Source organism: Anneissia japonica, unplaced genomic scaffold, assembly GCF_011630105.1.
Source record: "Anneissia japonica isolate Jap-2015-1 unplaced genomic scaffold, ASM1163010v1 scaffold2055_len368625_cov186, whole genome shotgun sequence".
Classification (NCBI taxonomy): domain Eukaryota; kingdom Metazoa; phylum Echinodermata; class Crinoidea; order Comatulida; family Comatulidae; genus Anneissia; species Anneissia japonica.
The window spans coordinates 79,229-93,101 of record NW_022757341.1 but is presented as its reverse complement, the minus strand read 5'-3'; the positions used below and the strand labels follow the sequence as shown (position 1 = coordinate 93,101).

General features: G+C 34.1%; 1 protein-coding gene across 1 annotated transcript in view; it reads left to right on the top strand.

The window, feature by feature from the left end:
• The window catches only part of LOC117124645 (cyclic nucleotide-gated channel rod photoreceptor subunit alpha-like), a 123,918-nt gene extending 110,469 nt beyond the window's left edge, over positions 1 to 13,449 (top strand). Inside the window, exons 11-12 of the mRNA XM_033270949.1 lie at positions 10,439 to 10,538; positions 13,312 to 13,449. Coding sequence (XP_033126840.1) covers positions 10,439 to 10,538; positions 13,312 to 13,449 — 238 coding nt within the window. The remainder of the gene's footprint in view (positions 1 to 10,438; positions 10,539 to 13,311) is intronic.
• The last annotated feature ends 424 nt before the right edge of the window (positions 13,450 to 13,873 follow it).

The window sequence follows — 13,873 nt, the reverse complement described above, 5'->3', positions numbered from 1 at the left end:
CCAAGACGTTATCGAAAAAAATGGACCCTTGCATTTTTGGATTCAGCATACCCAAAATATCCGGAAAATGCAATAAAATTGCTTTGGGCAAGCCTATCTCGCGAAATGACACTAGGGACCACACTATTTGCTCATTGTTTCGGTGTTTCACAGCCTAGCCTGTTTGGTAATTTCTGACTTTTTTATGGTGTTTTCTCGTTCTCAGCTAAATGAACTGAATGATCCTAAAGTTAGATTGCCTAATGAGGTAGGCTCTCCTGCTAGAACACTTCATATTACTCGAAAACCTAAGTGTATATATATAAAACTTGATTTCATCTGGAAAATGAAAGCACAAAAAGTACAAATAAACATGTTCGATTTAAATAATCGTTCTTCCACAAGATCGAAAAAAATTACATATAAAAACATTTAAAATATAAAAGCATTAAAAAATTTAAATTACAAAACAGTAAAATACACTACATTAGGTTGAAAATCATTTACTTATAAATTATTTATTGTTATTATAATAAATTATAAATATATTATTATTGTAATTGTAAAAAATATTATATTTAATTTATTATTACCCAGTCAGCAGCATGCTGACTGGGTTCTGTTTCCGAGCAGTTTCTTCTTTATTTTTTTCTGGCAATATTTTAAAAGGCTACTAGTGGCAAACTACTGGACCGGTGCCACCTCCCATTTATGTGTTGTTCACGAATTGCTGTCAAAGGTCACACAAGGGGCATTAGGGTAAACAAAAAATCGTATAAAAGACTACTTGTCCCACAAATAATGTTTTTTATCTTTTTTCTGACAATTATTCAAAACGCTACTAGTGCTAAACGGTTGTGCCGATTTCAATCAAACCTGGTCAGTACAATCGGTGACACCTCTCATACATGGTGTGTTCACTGCTTGGGGGTCAAAGGTCACATATGGTAATTAGGGTAAGAAACTTTCACAAAAATGAATAAAAGACGACTTCTATCACAAATAACAACACAGTCTTGTCCTGAGCACATATGTATGGGCATAAGGTAGGGTCTTTATGGTGTTCAGCGATTTACGGTCAAAGGTCATTAAAGGGTTATTGTCCTTTCCAATAACATTTAAAAATACTACTAATAGCAAACCATTGGACCAAATTCAATCAAATTTTGTCATTAAGAACCGGCGACACCTCTTACACCCCAGTCTGGGATCAGGGGTCACGTAGGGGTCATCGGGGTTAATTTTTCAAAATAGCCCAATTGAGCTCAAATTTACCAGGAATCATACTTAGGAACTTCTAAACACGAAAAAAAAAACTCTTCACCCTATATGTCAAAGTCCATAGATCAAAGGTTCAAAATGTTACTAATGGCAAACGATTGAACCGAATGCAATCAAATTTGATCATTAAAAACCAGTGACACTTCCTACACCCCTGTCTGGCATCAGTGGTTACATAGGGTCATCAGGGTGAAATTTTAAAAATAGCCCAATTGAGCTCGAATTTACCAGGAATGATCCTTAGGACCTTCTAAACATGAAAAAAATACTTTTCGCCTATAGATCAACAGTTACAAGGGTCATTTTGGTGAAAATTATCAATATTGCTAGTGACTAACGATTGACCAATTGCATTAGATAGACCCCTACCAAACGTGTGGTGTTCACAGCTTGAGCTTAAAAGTCACAGTGGTCATTTTAGGGTCAAAACCTGAAAAATGGCTGGGTTCATGTTTTATTGAACAGGTCAAAGTTCATATGTCAAAGGTCAATGTGCAAATATGTCTTTTTTAATGTTCAATTTCATTAAGAATTATACTTAGGACCACCATTCTAAATATGTTTTAATATGCTCTTAATGTCAATTAATGTCAAAAGTCACAGGGGTTTCAAAAAAATCATATTTGTCATATTAAAAATAGTACTAGTAGACCTATAGTTAAAACTTGAACCTATATATCTTTGTCTAAACATACATACTCTGTACTATGCTAAAGGTAAATTTGATCTGTCGGCCAGGTCAATGTAATAAGAGTTTCAGTTTAATCAAAGCACAAATATAATCTGTCACCAAAATAAAGCCATTCCGATTAATGCTGTAAATCACAGATGTTTATTTGCACGGAAAATTTGAACTGGTGTATGTCCCATTTCATTGTACAACAATCCATTCTCATATGCTACTAATGTTTTTAACTGATGGTCATATTATTAATTATATAAGAACACAAAAACATCAGATGTAGGATTTTACAACATCTTGTAATTACTTTAATTTATACTTTTGTAGATACCTTTATTTATAATGTTTTGTATAAGTTAATTAACTGGGCCAATGTATTGTGAATATGGTTATGGTTTATGGTTTTATATTTATATAGCGCCTTCCACGATCGAAACCGTCTCAAGGCGCTTGAAAAATATATGTGCATAATGTATGGAAATAAATTTGACCGGAAATAACCTAAACTAACCAAACAGAATAACCGACAAAACAGATAAAAAATAGAATCACACATCATCACACCGTTTCACTGACCGACCAAGGCCGGTCAGCTAATGATTTCACAGGTGTCATAATGATGTGTGTAACTAAATATTGGCCTATCGAGCAACGAAAATGAACGATATATGGACTAGGCTTCAGCCTCATGAATCATTTTGGCCCTTTATATCCTTAGGTATATAATTGCAAAATCTTCCTCTTGCTCAGTGCCAAGTTATGTTAAATGATGGTACTAGTAGACCTGTCCATAAAACCTCAACCTATATTTTTTGTCTAAACATATACAGTACTGTACTATGCTAAAGGTATTAGCATAGTATATATGGGTATGCCCATAAGTATTTTCCCAGATATTTGGCACATGGGCTCAATGCGAAATTAATATGGGCATACCCATGTTCAACTGCACAGGTCTTTGGAATTTGGGCCCCATGCAGATAAATATGGGCATGCCCATATGTATTTTCCCAGATATTTGGCACATGAGCCCCATGCGGATTAAATGTGGGCATTTCCATATTTATCTGCCCAGGTATTTACCATATTGGGCCCATGTACTTTAAATATGGGCATTCCCGTATATATTTGCTTATATATTTGGTATATGGGCTCCATATGGGTAAAATATGGACAAGACCCATATGTGATTGCCCAGACAGGTCCAATAAGGGAAAAATATGGGGTAGCCCATAAGACTCTGCACAGATATTTTGCATATTAGTATTTAATGTAATTATTCTGAAAAAGTTATTGGAAAAAATGAAAGCAATGAAAAAAGAGAGAATAAAGGTGGGCTACAACCACGAAAGACAAAAAATATTAGATCTCTGTTGTTGCCGAATATTCCTGAATAAAGATCATGAGAAATTTTCTGGAGCTTCATCTAGACTAATATTAATGGTGTGATAATGGTGAATTTTAATATATAAAAGTGTCATTTCCGGCCATCTACAGGTACTATTTTCTTAAATTTGTGCACGCACCCCCTACCGCCAAATTCTGCATTCGCCCCAGCTTATAAGCACGTGAAGATGTTCTTTACTTTGTCAATAAAATCCGTCTTATTCAATATGACTGTAGCTCTTCTTTTGTCTGCAGGGAGTATGATGATATTTTTGTCTGATTTAAGTGTCTGAATTGCCTGTTTTTGTTTCTTTGTTGTGTTTGGTGTTGGACTTATATCGGATTTCAATATCAGGCAAAACTTACCTCGTAGGTAGAATATCACGCTCTAATTCAGGGATCTTCTCTCACGCTCTAATTCAGGGATCTTCTCTTACGCTACTTCCGTTGTTCGTTTTTGAGTACTGCATAGTTTAGGTCTTTCTCTAATATTTCCTTCTCTGGTGTTGTTAACTACCTGTTGGATAGGTTTATTACCCACTTTTCTTTCAACTAACTCCCGTTCAAGTCGATTACTTCGTCGATGTTGTGTTGTAGCCTTTCCGCTTTCTTCTTTTACCATTTTAACTTGTTAACATGTCACTGTCGAGTTCAAAAGAACTCTGACTCTTGTCATCTGTGTAAAAATTCGCGCACTTTTTTCCCCTTATCCGGTTCACTAGTTTGTTGATCCAATTTTGTTTTTAGTGTGGACTGCCTTCTTTCGATATTTTTTATATCGTTGCTAATTACCCTTATTCTCTCACCTATCAATATCTTCTCTGCTTGTTTTATGATATTTTTGGCCTTTTCCGTATTGATAGGGCATCCTATTTTTAAACTGGTAGGCGTGATATCCTTGTGTTTATATTTTAGAGTGGATGTACGATGATTTCGTTGTCGGAAGTATTTCAGAGCAAATTTCTCGTGTTGGTGCACAAACTTTAAACATTCTTCACTATAGGTATCTTGAATTTAATCTGGTTTCATAATTATAGTATAGAAATATCTGTTTCGTTGAACCAATTAGTTGCTTACCTTAGCAACGGTTTCAGCAACTACTTCGGTCACTTTCTTCAGGGTAATGAACCCTTGATTGAATTGGGTCGTTCACGCTTCGGTGAGTGATAGTACCATCACGAGTTTTAACCCGAGTTTCTGAAACCGTTGCTAAGGTAAGCAATTAATTGGTTCAACAAAACAGATATTTCTATGCTATAATAATGGATCCAGATGAAATTCTTGAGAAGATGAATACTTGATACAAAAATATTGATTTTTAATATAAACGAATCTTTACAAAACTTAGATTGGGTATTTGGAACTAGAGGTAGAAATGGGTAGATGAGTAAAATAGAAAGAAAGGATAGATTATGCAAGTTATGTAACTTAGATAAAGTATAAAATAAATATCAGCTGTCATCTTGGTTGATATTAGAAAAAGATTTCGACCACATTATGTTTACAAAAAAACTTCTATATTTCAGTTCTTTAATTTAATGTTGTCTAAAGATGTGAATATTGTTATAAATGTTTTCAATTATGTATATTATGGATACAATTTTACGAATATATATTTAGAAACCCTTACTTAATTTGTATTTGTGTTTTATTATGTTAAAATGGCCGGAGGGCTATTTATTGAATAAAAGTCTTCTAACAGAAAAGTGTATAGATCTTACACTGCACCGTTTGATATGTATTGTAGATTAAAGATTAATAAAGGGGCAGGTTAAACATAAACAGGATTCAAAGAAGGTATGAGTAAGCAGTTCGATACTTCCTTTCATTTTTCACCACTAAATAAAGGCCTACATTATGGTAGTCAATGAGTCCACAATTAATGTTGAAATGTTTTGCAGTTGTTGAAAAAATACAATCATGAAGTTTAATCATGACAAGTCAGACAAACACATCCATTGCACTCAGTTAAAAATGTTTAATAAATTAATTATTTAGATATCTTTGGCCTTAAATTAAAGGCTTAGTATAGACTTAAGTGTAGGCATATTAAATACACTGGCTTATCCTGTTTTCCTGTGGAAAATACCTAGGCCTAGGTTTCCAAAAGCCTAGCATAATTCTAGGCTTGCCCTAGCCCAAATGATAAATTCAAAAAAATTCTGAGTTCTATCTATTAGCCTAGATTGTCTAAATACATTTTATAATTATATAAATACATTGTATAGTTTAAATTTCATTTTATTGTCTTGAAGTCACATAAAATATGTCGTAAAATAATAATGTACTCTCCACATGAACAACAGCAATATCAGTCTACTCAATCAATCAAATGCTGGATTTTCTATTGGGATACTTAGTGGCTATAGTAGGTTTAATACTGAGCCTTCAGGATTAAGGCTTAGCCTTAATGCTAATATATGCAAATAAGGTAATTATTAAACTGTCTCTTATACACATCTAGATGTGTATAAGAGACAGACCTTTATATATATATATATATACATCGAATGTACATTTAAGTTGGGTATAAGATTTCTAGTGTTTTTATAAAATGACTAGACAAAAAGGAAATTCCATCTTCTAAATCGCAAAATAAACAAATTATATTTCCCTGTCAATATTCATGTGTCTTCAATTTAAAATCATCAAATTATGACAAGATAGCTTAAAGCGCAAAATTATAACTCAGATTTAAATTATAAATATATTTTTCACATATATTTTTGGGTTTAGTAATATTGTTATAAGTGTGAAGTCGTAAATTATTTTTTTTAATTATTTCTTTTCCTTTTTAAAGTGCTACATATAAAATTCTTTGTGAAAAGAATAGGGAAAATGTTATCAGCAACTAAATTATTCCACATATAACTAAACCAAATTTATCTAATATGTTCGAAAGTCCAACATTTTATGTCCTTTTATAACAAAGTATGGAGTATGAAAACAAAACTAAATCATCTACAAATAATAAATGTGATATGATATTATTATTGAGAGACAAACATAGAAATAGAATAAAAAGAATGGGGAGAGAAGACAGCCTTGCTTTAAACCTCTGTGACATGTAATGTTATTTGTAATAGGTCGTTTTTATTTTAATTTGTGTGTTTGTATACATAGATTGAATTAATTAATTTAACAGAATTTAGAGGAGTATTTAAACCATACAGGTTACAGTATAAAACTGATCTGTAGCACTTAAAAAACACCATTCAATTCAATTCGATTTTATTGGTCAAACTCATAAAAATGGCTTGAAATTTGCTTTGCTCGTCACAGATTAAGTTATAAATATTGAAAAGGATACAATATACACATTTGATAGATTAGACGAAAATGGATTAAAACTGAATAAGTACAGTATAATATTTGCATAATAATAAAAAACAAGCATTAAAAAGAATATAAACAAATAGATAAGTAATGAGTGCTCGAACATGAACATGTTTTAATAATCGTGTCAAGCAAAGCTCATCAACGCGAAGTTCCTTTATATTAGCTATATAAAAAAAAAAGTCGGGATTCGAATCTTTAACCTCTTGGAGTATCACACCCAATAGACCACGGAGACTAGAATATACTCATAGATTTAACCACAGGCAGTTTTGCTAATGCAACTGGTTGAAACGCTCACACATAGTGATTTCTCAGCTGCACTTTCTCATCTATTACAAATTATATGACATACTTTATAACAAACAGTTTGCCTTCAGTAAAAAAATCACAGTACATCCAGGCCCTCATTAATCTAACAAATAATATAGTTATTGCTTTAGAAAACCGACATGTTGCGAATGGTCTTTTTTATATATCTTTCCAAGGCCTTTGATACAACTGATCACAATATCCTATTGTATAAATTATCTGACTACAGAATGCGTGGATCCGTACCTGATCTCTTCAAAGGTTACCTCTGAAATCGTGCCCAATGTACCAAATATTGTAATTCTATATACAACTTCAGCTCAGTCACATGTGGAGTACCCCAAGGTTCATTACTGCGTCCTCTCATGTTTACTTTATATTAACGATATCAATCTGTCCTCTAAGTTGCTCAATTTCTTTCTCTATGCTGATAATATGACGGTTTACTCTTCCAACCAAAATATTCAATAATTATTCGATACTCCAATTTGATTCCAATGTCCTATTATTTTTCTGCGAACAAACTTTCAGTCAACCACATAAACTGTAGCTTCATCCTGTTTGGGACCCTAAAAAAAAGCTTAAAAGTATTACTTTCAGCCTACAAAATTGTTAAATTATAATCACAAAATACCCTCTGTTTAATCAGCAAAATGTTTAGGAGTGCACTTAGACAGTGGGCTCAAGGGAAAAATCACATAAACGAAGTTGAGAGTAAAATTTCCAAAAGCCTTGGCATCATTTCTAGACTTTCTTCATTGATTCCCTGTAATGTTCTTCGTATTGTCAACTGCCCATATGCGTAGATCCCGAGTGGATGGGGATTTACCCCCCAATATTTGACAAGGGGGGGGGGTGGTCCATTGTATCATCCCCCCAATATTTTGACTATGTGTGGGATAAAATGGAGTTTTACACACTTCAAAAGACTGTAACAGAAATAATTTGCACTGTCTTATGCGCTTACAAAGATGAAAATTAGCATAATGTATTAATGTTGATAACAAAGTTATTTTATCTTGTACCAATCTAAGCTCGTTTTCCCTTAGATGTTAGATGTGCTTGCAAAGAGAGCCACATTTCACACGCAAGGGTGTGTACAACATCAGTAATGTTATGTCAATTCCAAGAATGTTTAAGTTTATATCGGTTGATGAGGAATTTATTGATTAGGCCTATAATAGCAAATTGCATCAATTTATTTTGCAAAAACAAGAATTCCAGCTTCAGAGGGGGGCACATCCCCTGTCTGCACAAGGGCACACATTGGCGCCAACACCAGGCGCGTAATAGGGATCTTGGGTCAGAGTGGGTATTTATTTTCCAGGTTAGTAATTTACCATACCCACCCCACCCCACCACACCCAACTCCCCATATAAAAAACAATACGACATAGGGCTTATCTTATTATAATATAGGCCACACAAATGTGTTTGAAACTAAATATAAGCATTTTCATCATTGTTTTATTTATTACAAACATATTCTTTCACCATCAATACATATTGAGGCCCTTCTTTTTGGTTAAAACGATCAATCTTAAATTTGTCTTTCTTGAGTTTGGGACTATTATTAGGCTTATGTGTTTAAATAACTTCAAAGGATAAACCTAAAAAAGCCCTAAAAAAATTGCGCGCGAAGCGCGCAATATATTTTTGTGTTTTTAATTCTAATTTTGTCGGAATTGATGAAAACTCTTTAAAATGTGCAATTTATAGAGGAAATTGGCCTACCGTAACAAGAAATGCGAGCAAAGAATTTAAGAATTTAGGCACTTTCAGAGGATGATTTGTCAAGTGGTGGGGAAAGATTTTCTAAAGATGGATATTTTTTCCTTGTCCCCCGGTGTTTTTAATTCTAACTTCGTTGGAATTGATCAAAACTCCTTAAAATGTGTATTTTTTAGAGGAAATTGCCCCATGCTTAACAAGAAATGAGCGCGAAGCGCGCGAAATTTTATGTTTTTTAGGCACTTTCAGGGGATGAAAAGGGCATTTATAAAGGGGTGGGGAAGATTTTTCAAAGATAGATATTTTCCCCTTGTCCCCCAGTGGTTAAGCCATCGGGCAGCATAGATCAAAGGAGTTATGACAGTTTTTGAAGTGGAAAAGGGTTGCAGGGCCCTCCCTCTCCCATCTTTCTTCTCTCTTATTACCCAGCCCGGTACGACTGCTTGGTCAGCCCGGTAAAACCGTCAGGGGAGGGGCAGCTCCCCCCACCCGCGCCTGTTACGACACTGGCTAACACGCCAATCATCCCCCCCCCCCCAATGAAAAAAACTTTTCTACGCCACTGCAACTGCCCTCTCATTATTCCTTACTTGAATTACTGCAATATTGTTTGGGGTAATACATATCCATCTAACATCAACAAAATTTAAAAAAAAAAGGGTATCACGGTCTCATTCTTCCCATTTATTTTCTGAACTGAATCTTCCGAAGTTATAACGATATTTATTTAATTCAGCAAGGTATATTTGTATATTCCACCAGGCATTCGATCCTCTACAACTATTTAAATAACATGTTTATGCCTAATTCTTCTCTTCATAATCATTGTACACGATCGAGAACTGATATTCTCATCCCTAATCATAACACAAACTATTTCCAAAACAACGTAGATATACGTGCTACTCTCTTTGCAACAATTTATCATTATTAATGCTGTAATGTTTCTGTCAGAGCTTTTTTTTATTAAAATTAATAAACACATAATTTCAAATTACTATTTTTTTTCCAAAATTTGTCATGCTGTTACAAGTTGAGCTGCTTTATCTTCCTCCTTTTTTCCAGGCCTGTCCAACACAGGATGTTTCTGCAAACATCTTCTCGAGACCTGGCCTTCTTCCAAAATTTTGTAATTCCTTGTATTTGCAACTTTGTATTTTCTTGTGCCTTTGGAAGAAACTAAATGTTTTGTTGAATTGAATTGAATTGAATAGTACTTACCGTAAATGCTTGAATAAGCGCCACTTTCGAAAAAGCGTCGCACCAAACCTGATTATTTGCTAAGCGCCGCTCTTAAATAATAGCCGCGGCGATTATTCAAGAGTTTAATATTACCCTTCGTGTAATGAAACACATTGAGAAACAGGGTTTTGAATACAATGTATACAGTGTTAAAAAGAAATAAATAACACAATAAAGACACACACAAGCATGTCTTACATGCATGTCTATGTATGATAAATTAGGACATATGGTAGACTTACTGAACTACGGGAATACGTGAAATAGTTAGCATGAGAACAAGCGCCACGCCAATATTTTTTTATAAGCGCCGCTCTCGAATAAGCGCCGCACTGAAGCCAACAGAAATGTTATAAGGGCTGTGGCGCCTACTTTAAGCACTTACGATAAGTAATTATTTTATTGACATATTTATTGATCAATCTATACATGCAGTCATCTATTAAAAACATTCATTCTTGACTAACTCCGTGAATGACTATCTTTTAGTCGGACCAGTAACCCGAATCGTCTACGTGCTTTCAAATTGACAATGTACCTAGGAATTGTCATTCACTGGATTGGGTGTATATACTACATGGTATCTGAAGTAAGTATCTTTAAATTACGACTGATTGTGTTAACCTGTTGTAATAACTTCTAAACTCATATTATGCTGTGCAGATTAAAAAAAAAATTGAATTATAATGCTGTTATATTTTATTACTTCTACTGTATTATTACTGTATTGTTATAAATTGGAGGTTCCTAAGTATTCGTGGGTTTCAAAATGTTATTTTATATAGAGAAAAAAAGAAACAGTAGTAACAAAATGTAACAACACAATTCGGGTGAAATATATTCATTTTCCTACTGTATATGGCACATATAAAAAATTATTACACAATTGGAGAATTTTTTTTTCTCATCAAATAATGATAATATATACCGGTAATAAATATTAAAAAAATAAATGATACAATTATGAATGACAAATTACGATTGTCGAATGACAAGCGATAAACAATATTAGAAATATTGTTTGAAGGTTTGAATATTAGAAATGACAAATGCCAAAAGGCAAATGACAAAATTCTTATTCATATTATTTTTAAAATGGTATTAGGAATCTTAAGTATTTACTCAGAAATGCGCTTTTAAAATACGGTATCATTATTATCAAGTATAACAAAATAATATACATATACATTATATATATATATATATATATATATATATTATATATATTTAACATATATATTTTTAACATATTTAACATATATATATATATATATTTATATATATATAAATATATATATATATATTATAAATATAGTGTAAATATTATATATAATATTTAATATTTAATATATAATATATATATATATATTTAGTATATATACATATATATAGTGTATAGTATATTAATATATATTGTATATATATTTATATATATATATATAAATATATTAAAGTCATGTTTAGATTTAGTTTGTAAACTAGAGAGGGCGTACTATTGCAAGGTGAGGTGCTTTCACAATGGGAAGTTCAATCAGGTTTGCCAAAGAAGGAACCAAAGAAGTTTAACGGAGATTGAAGAGATTATGGGCGCTTCATAATGGAAGATAGAGATAGGCTTTACTATTAGAACAGTACACCACAGGTGACGTCAGCCAATTAGTGCGCAGCTTGCATGGCAATTGAGCGCCTACCCCACTGGCATCCCAAGGCCGAGCCATTGTGTGCCCGGTGAAGCTTATTATAATAATATTTAAACATGTTTATTATAACGGTTAATACACATGTTTAAATGTGGTAATGTTTAGGCTTAGGTATTTATAGTTATAATACAAAATGAATACCCTGCCACAAAATGGACGGTTCTAAATCGCCCACGACTCAAGCACATGCATTTAGTTCGTTCGTGACATTGTGCACAGGCCGTGAGGGAGAGTAACCGTCTGTAGATCGTATGAAACGAAGATACAGAATATCAGTTATAAAATCAATTTAGCATTTGATTTTAATACATGACGAATTATTCTCTGTTCCTAAATTCTAACTCTCAACTAAATATTCATCGCTCGATTCGGAGGCCCTATAAAATAGAGATTTACTACTCTCTGAGCCTAGATTGAAATACATCAGCTGTAAGCTGTAGAATAGCACCTGGATAGCCAGGAATGTGAGTAAACATTGCTGTTGTACGCCACACGATCATAAAATATTAATAGAATAAAGGCTAGAAAGAATCGTATTCTTATATTTATTTAGGCCAGCATAAACACCAATACACCATGTCATTTTCAATACATATGTGTATCGAAAATGACCAAAATTACCATCTTTGTTTTTTGAGAACTAATAAAATATTGATGCATCTTTCTGGCTATAGTATTCTCCCGATCGCCAAGTCAGGGTTTTACGTTCGCGAAATTCGTGAAAAAAGTAAAGTAAATCCACAGACGTACAGCTACTGCCTTTTTTTCATTATGGTCGGATTTTTCTTTAAAACATTTTATGTTTTAAATAATAACATTAGATTCAGAAATTGTGTATACTTTCTGAAATTTGACCATGATTGGAGCAATATTGGCTGCACTGTGTCCAATTTTCTCCTACTACCAAGGTCTTGTTTACTCATTGTGAAGGCCGTTTAGGCAGCATGTAGGCAAGTAGCAATCAATCATCCAACCCACCAGTGACCGTTTCTTCTAATGGGAAGATTTTCGTCATGCCCAAGATCGATTCAGAAGTTGGCCTGCTTATAGGAATGGGAGCGCCAAGTGCCTATACACCGTTACATATTAAACTGGACAGACGGGTGCACCCCATGCCACAAGGACCAAATTAGGTTGGGTTGTCTGGAACCTGATGAGAAGCAGCGAGTCGATAGGCGTTCATCCGGTAAATACAATAGAGCTGCTAAGCATCGACAAATCTCTGGAGGAGACTAGACTGGAAAACTTTTGAGGATTACAACAGAAATGGTTTCCGGAAGATCTTCAAGTTGAACCAGTGGAGTATTGGATGCGAGTACACCTATTCGGTACTACATCATCTCTCGCATGTGCAAACACAACCCTGCAACAAACGGTAAGTGAATGTAATTTAGGTGTAGGGATGGCAAAAGCTGGAATGAGATTATCGATGGAGAGGTGGGAAAACAATGGAAGAAGTGGTAAAATGAGTTACAACACTTTGAAAATATTAAGATACCAAGATGTGTCAATTTGAGCATTGAAAACAGTCCATGCCAAGTTCACGTGTTTGCTGATGCCAGTCAGAATGGATGTGGCGTAATTGCTTATGGCCGATGAAATGTTAACGGAGCCATCAACTGTAACATCTTGTATAACCGATCAAGGGTCTTACTACTTAAGGGAATGACAATACCACCAAGGCTTGAACTTACGGCTGCTTCATTGGCAGCGCAAACCAATATCATTGGTGCCAGGAATGAGCCAAAGGAAGCTCTAAAGAAATTGAGTGTAGAGAAAATCAAGAGGGAGATGATTTAACGAGAGCTGGAATGGACATTTAACCAATCGTCAGTATCCCGCTTCGGTGATGTGGGAGATCGGATGATTCGCTCAGTCAGGAAGGCGTTGTACGGCGTTCTTAAAGAACAACCAATTAAATTAGACAATGAGGGACTACAGACTTTATTTTTGCGAGGTTGAAGGAATCGTAAATAGAAGACCCCTGACAGTTATCTCGGATAGCTCAAATGACAATGAACCACTCTGACCCCAAACCACTTTCTTGTTGGTAAGCCACAAACCTCAAATGAACCTGGCATATTTGAAAAAAGCTATCTAGTAAAAAATGGAGTCAAATCTAATACTTGACTGACCTCTTCTGGAGGCGGTGGTCAAAGGAATATTTGTTGACGTTACGGGAGCGACTACGATGGACAGATGTAAAGAAAAACTTGAAAGTTGA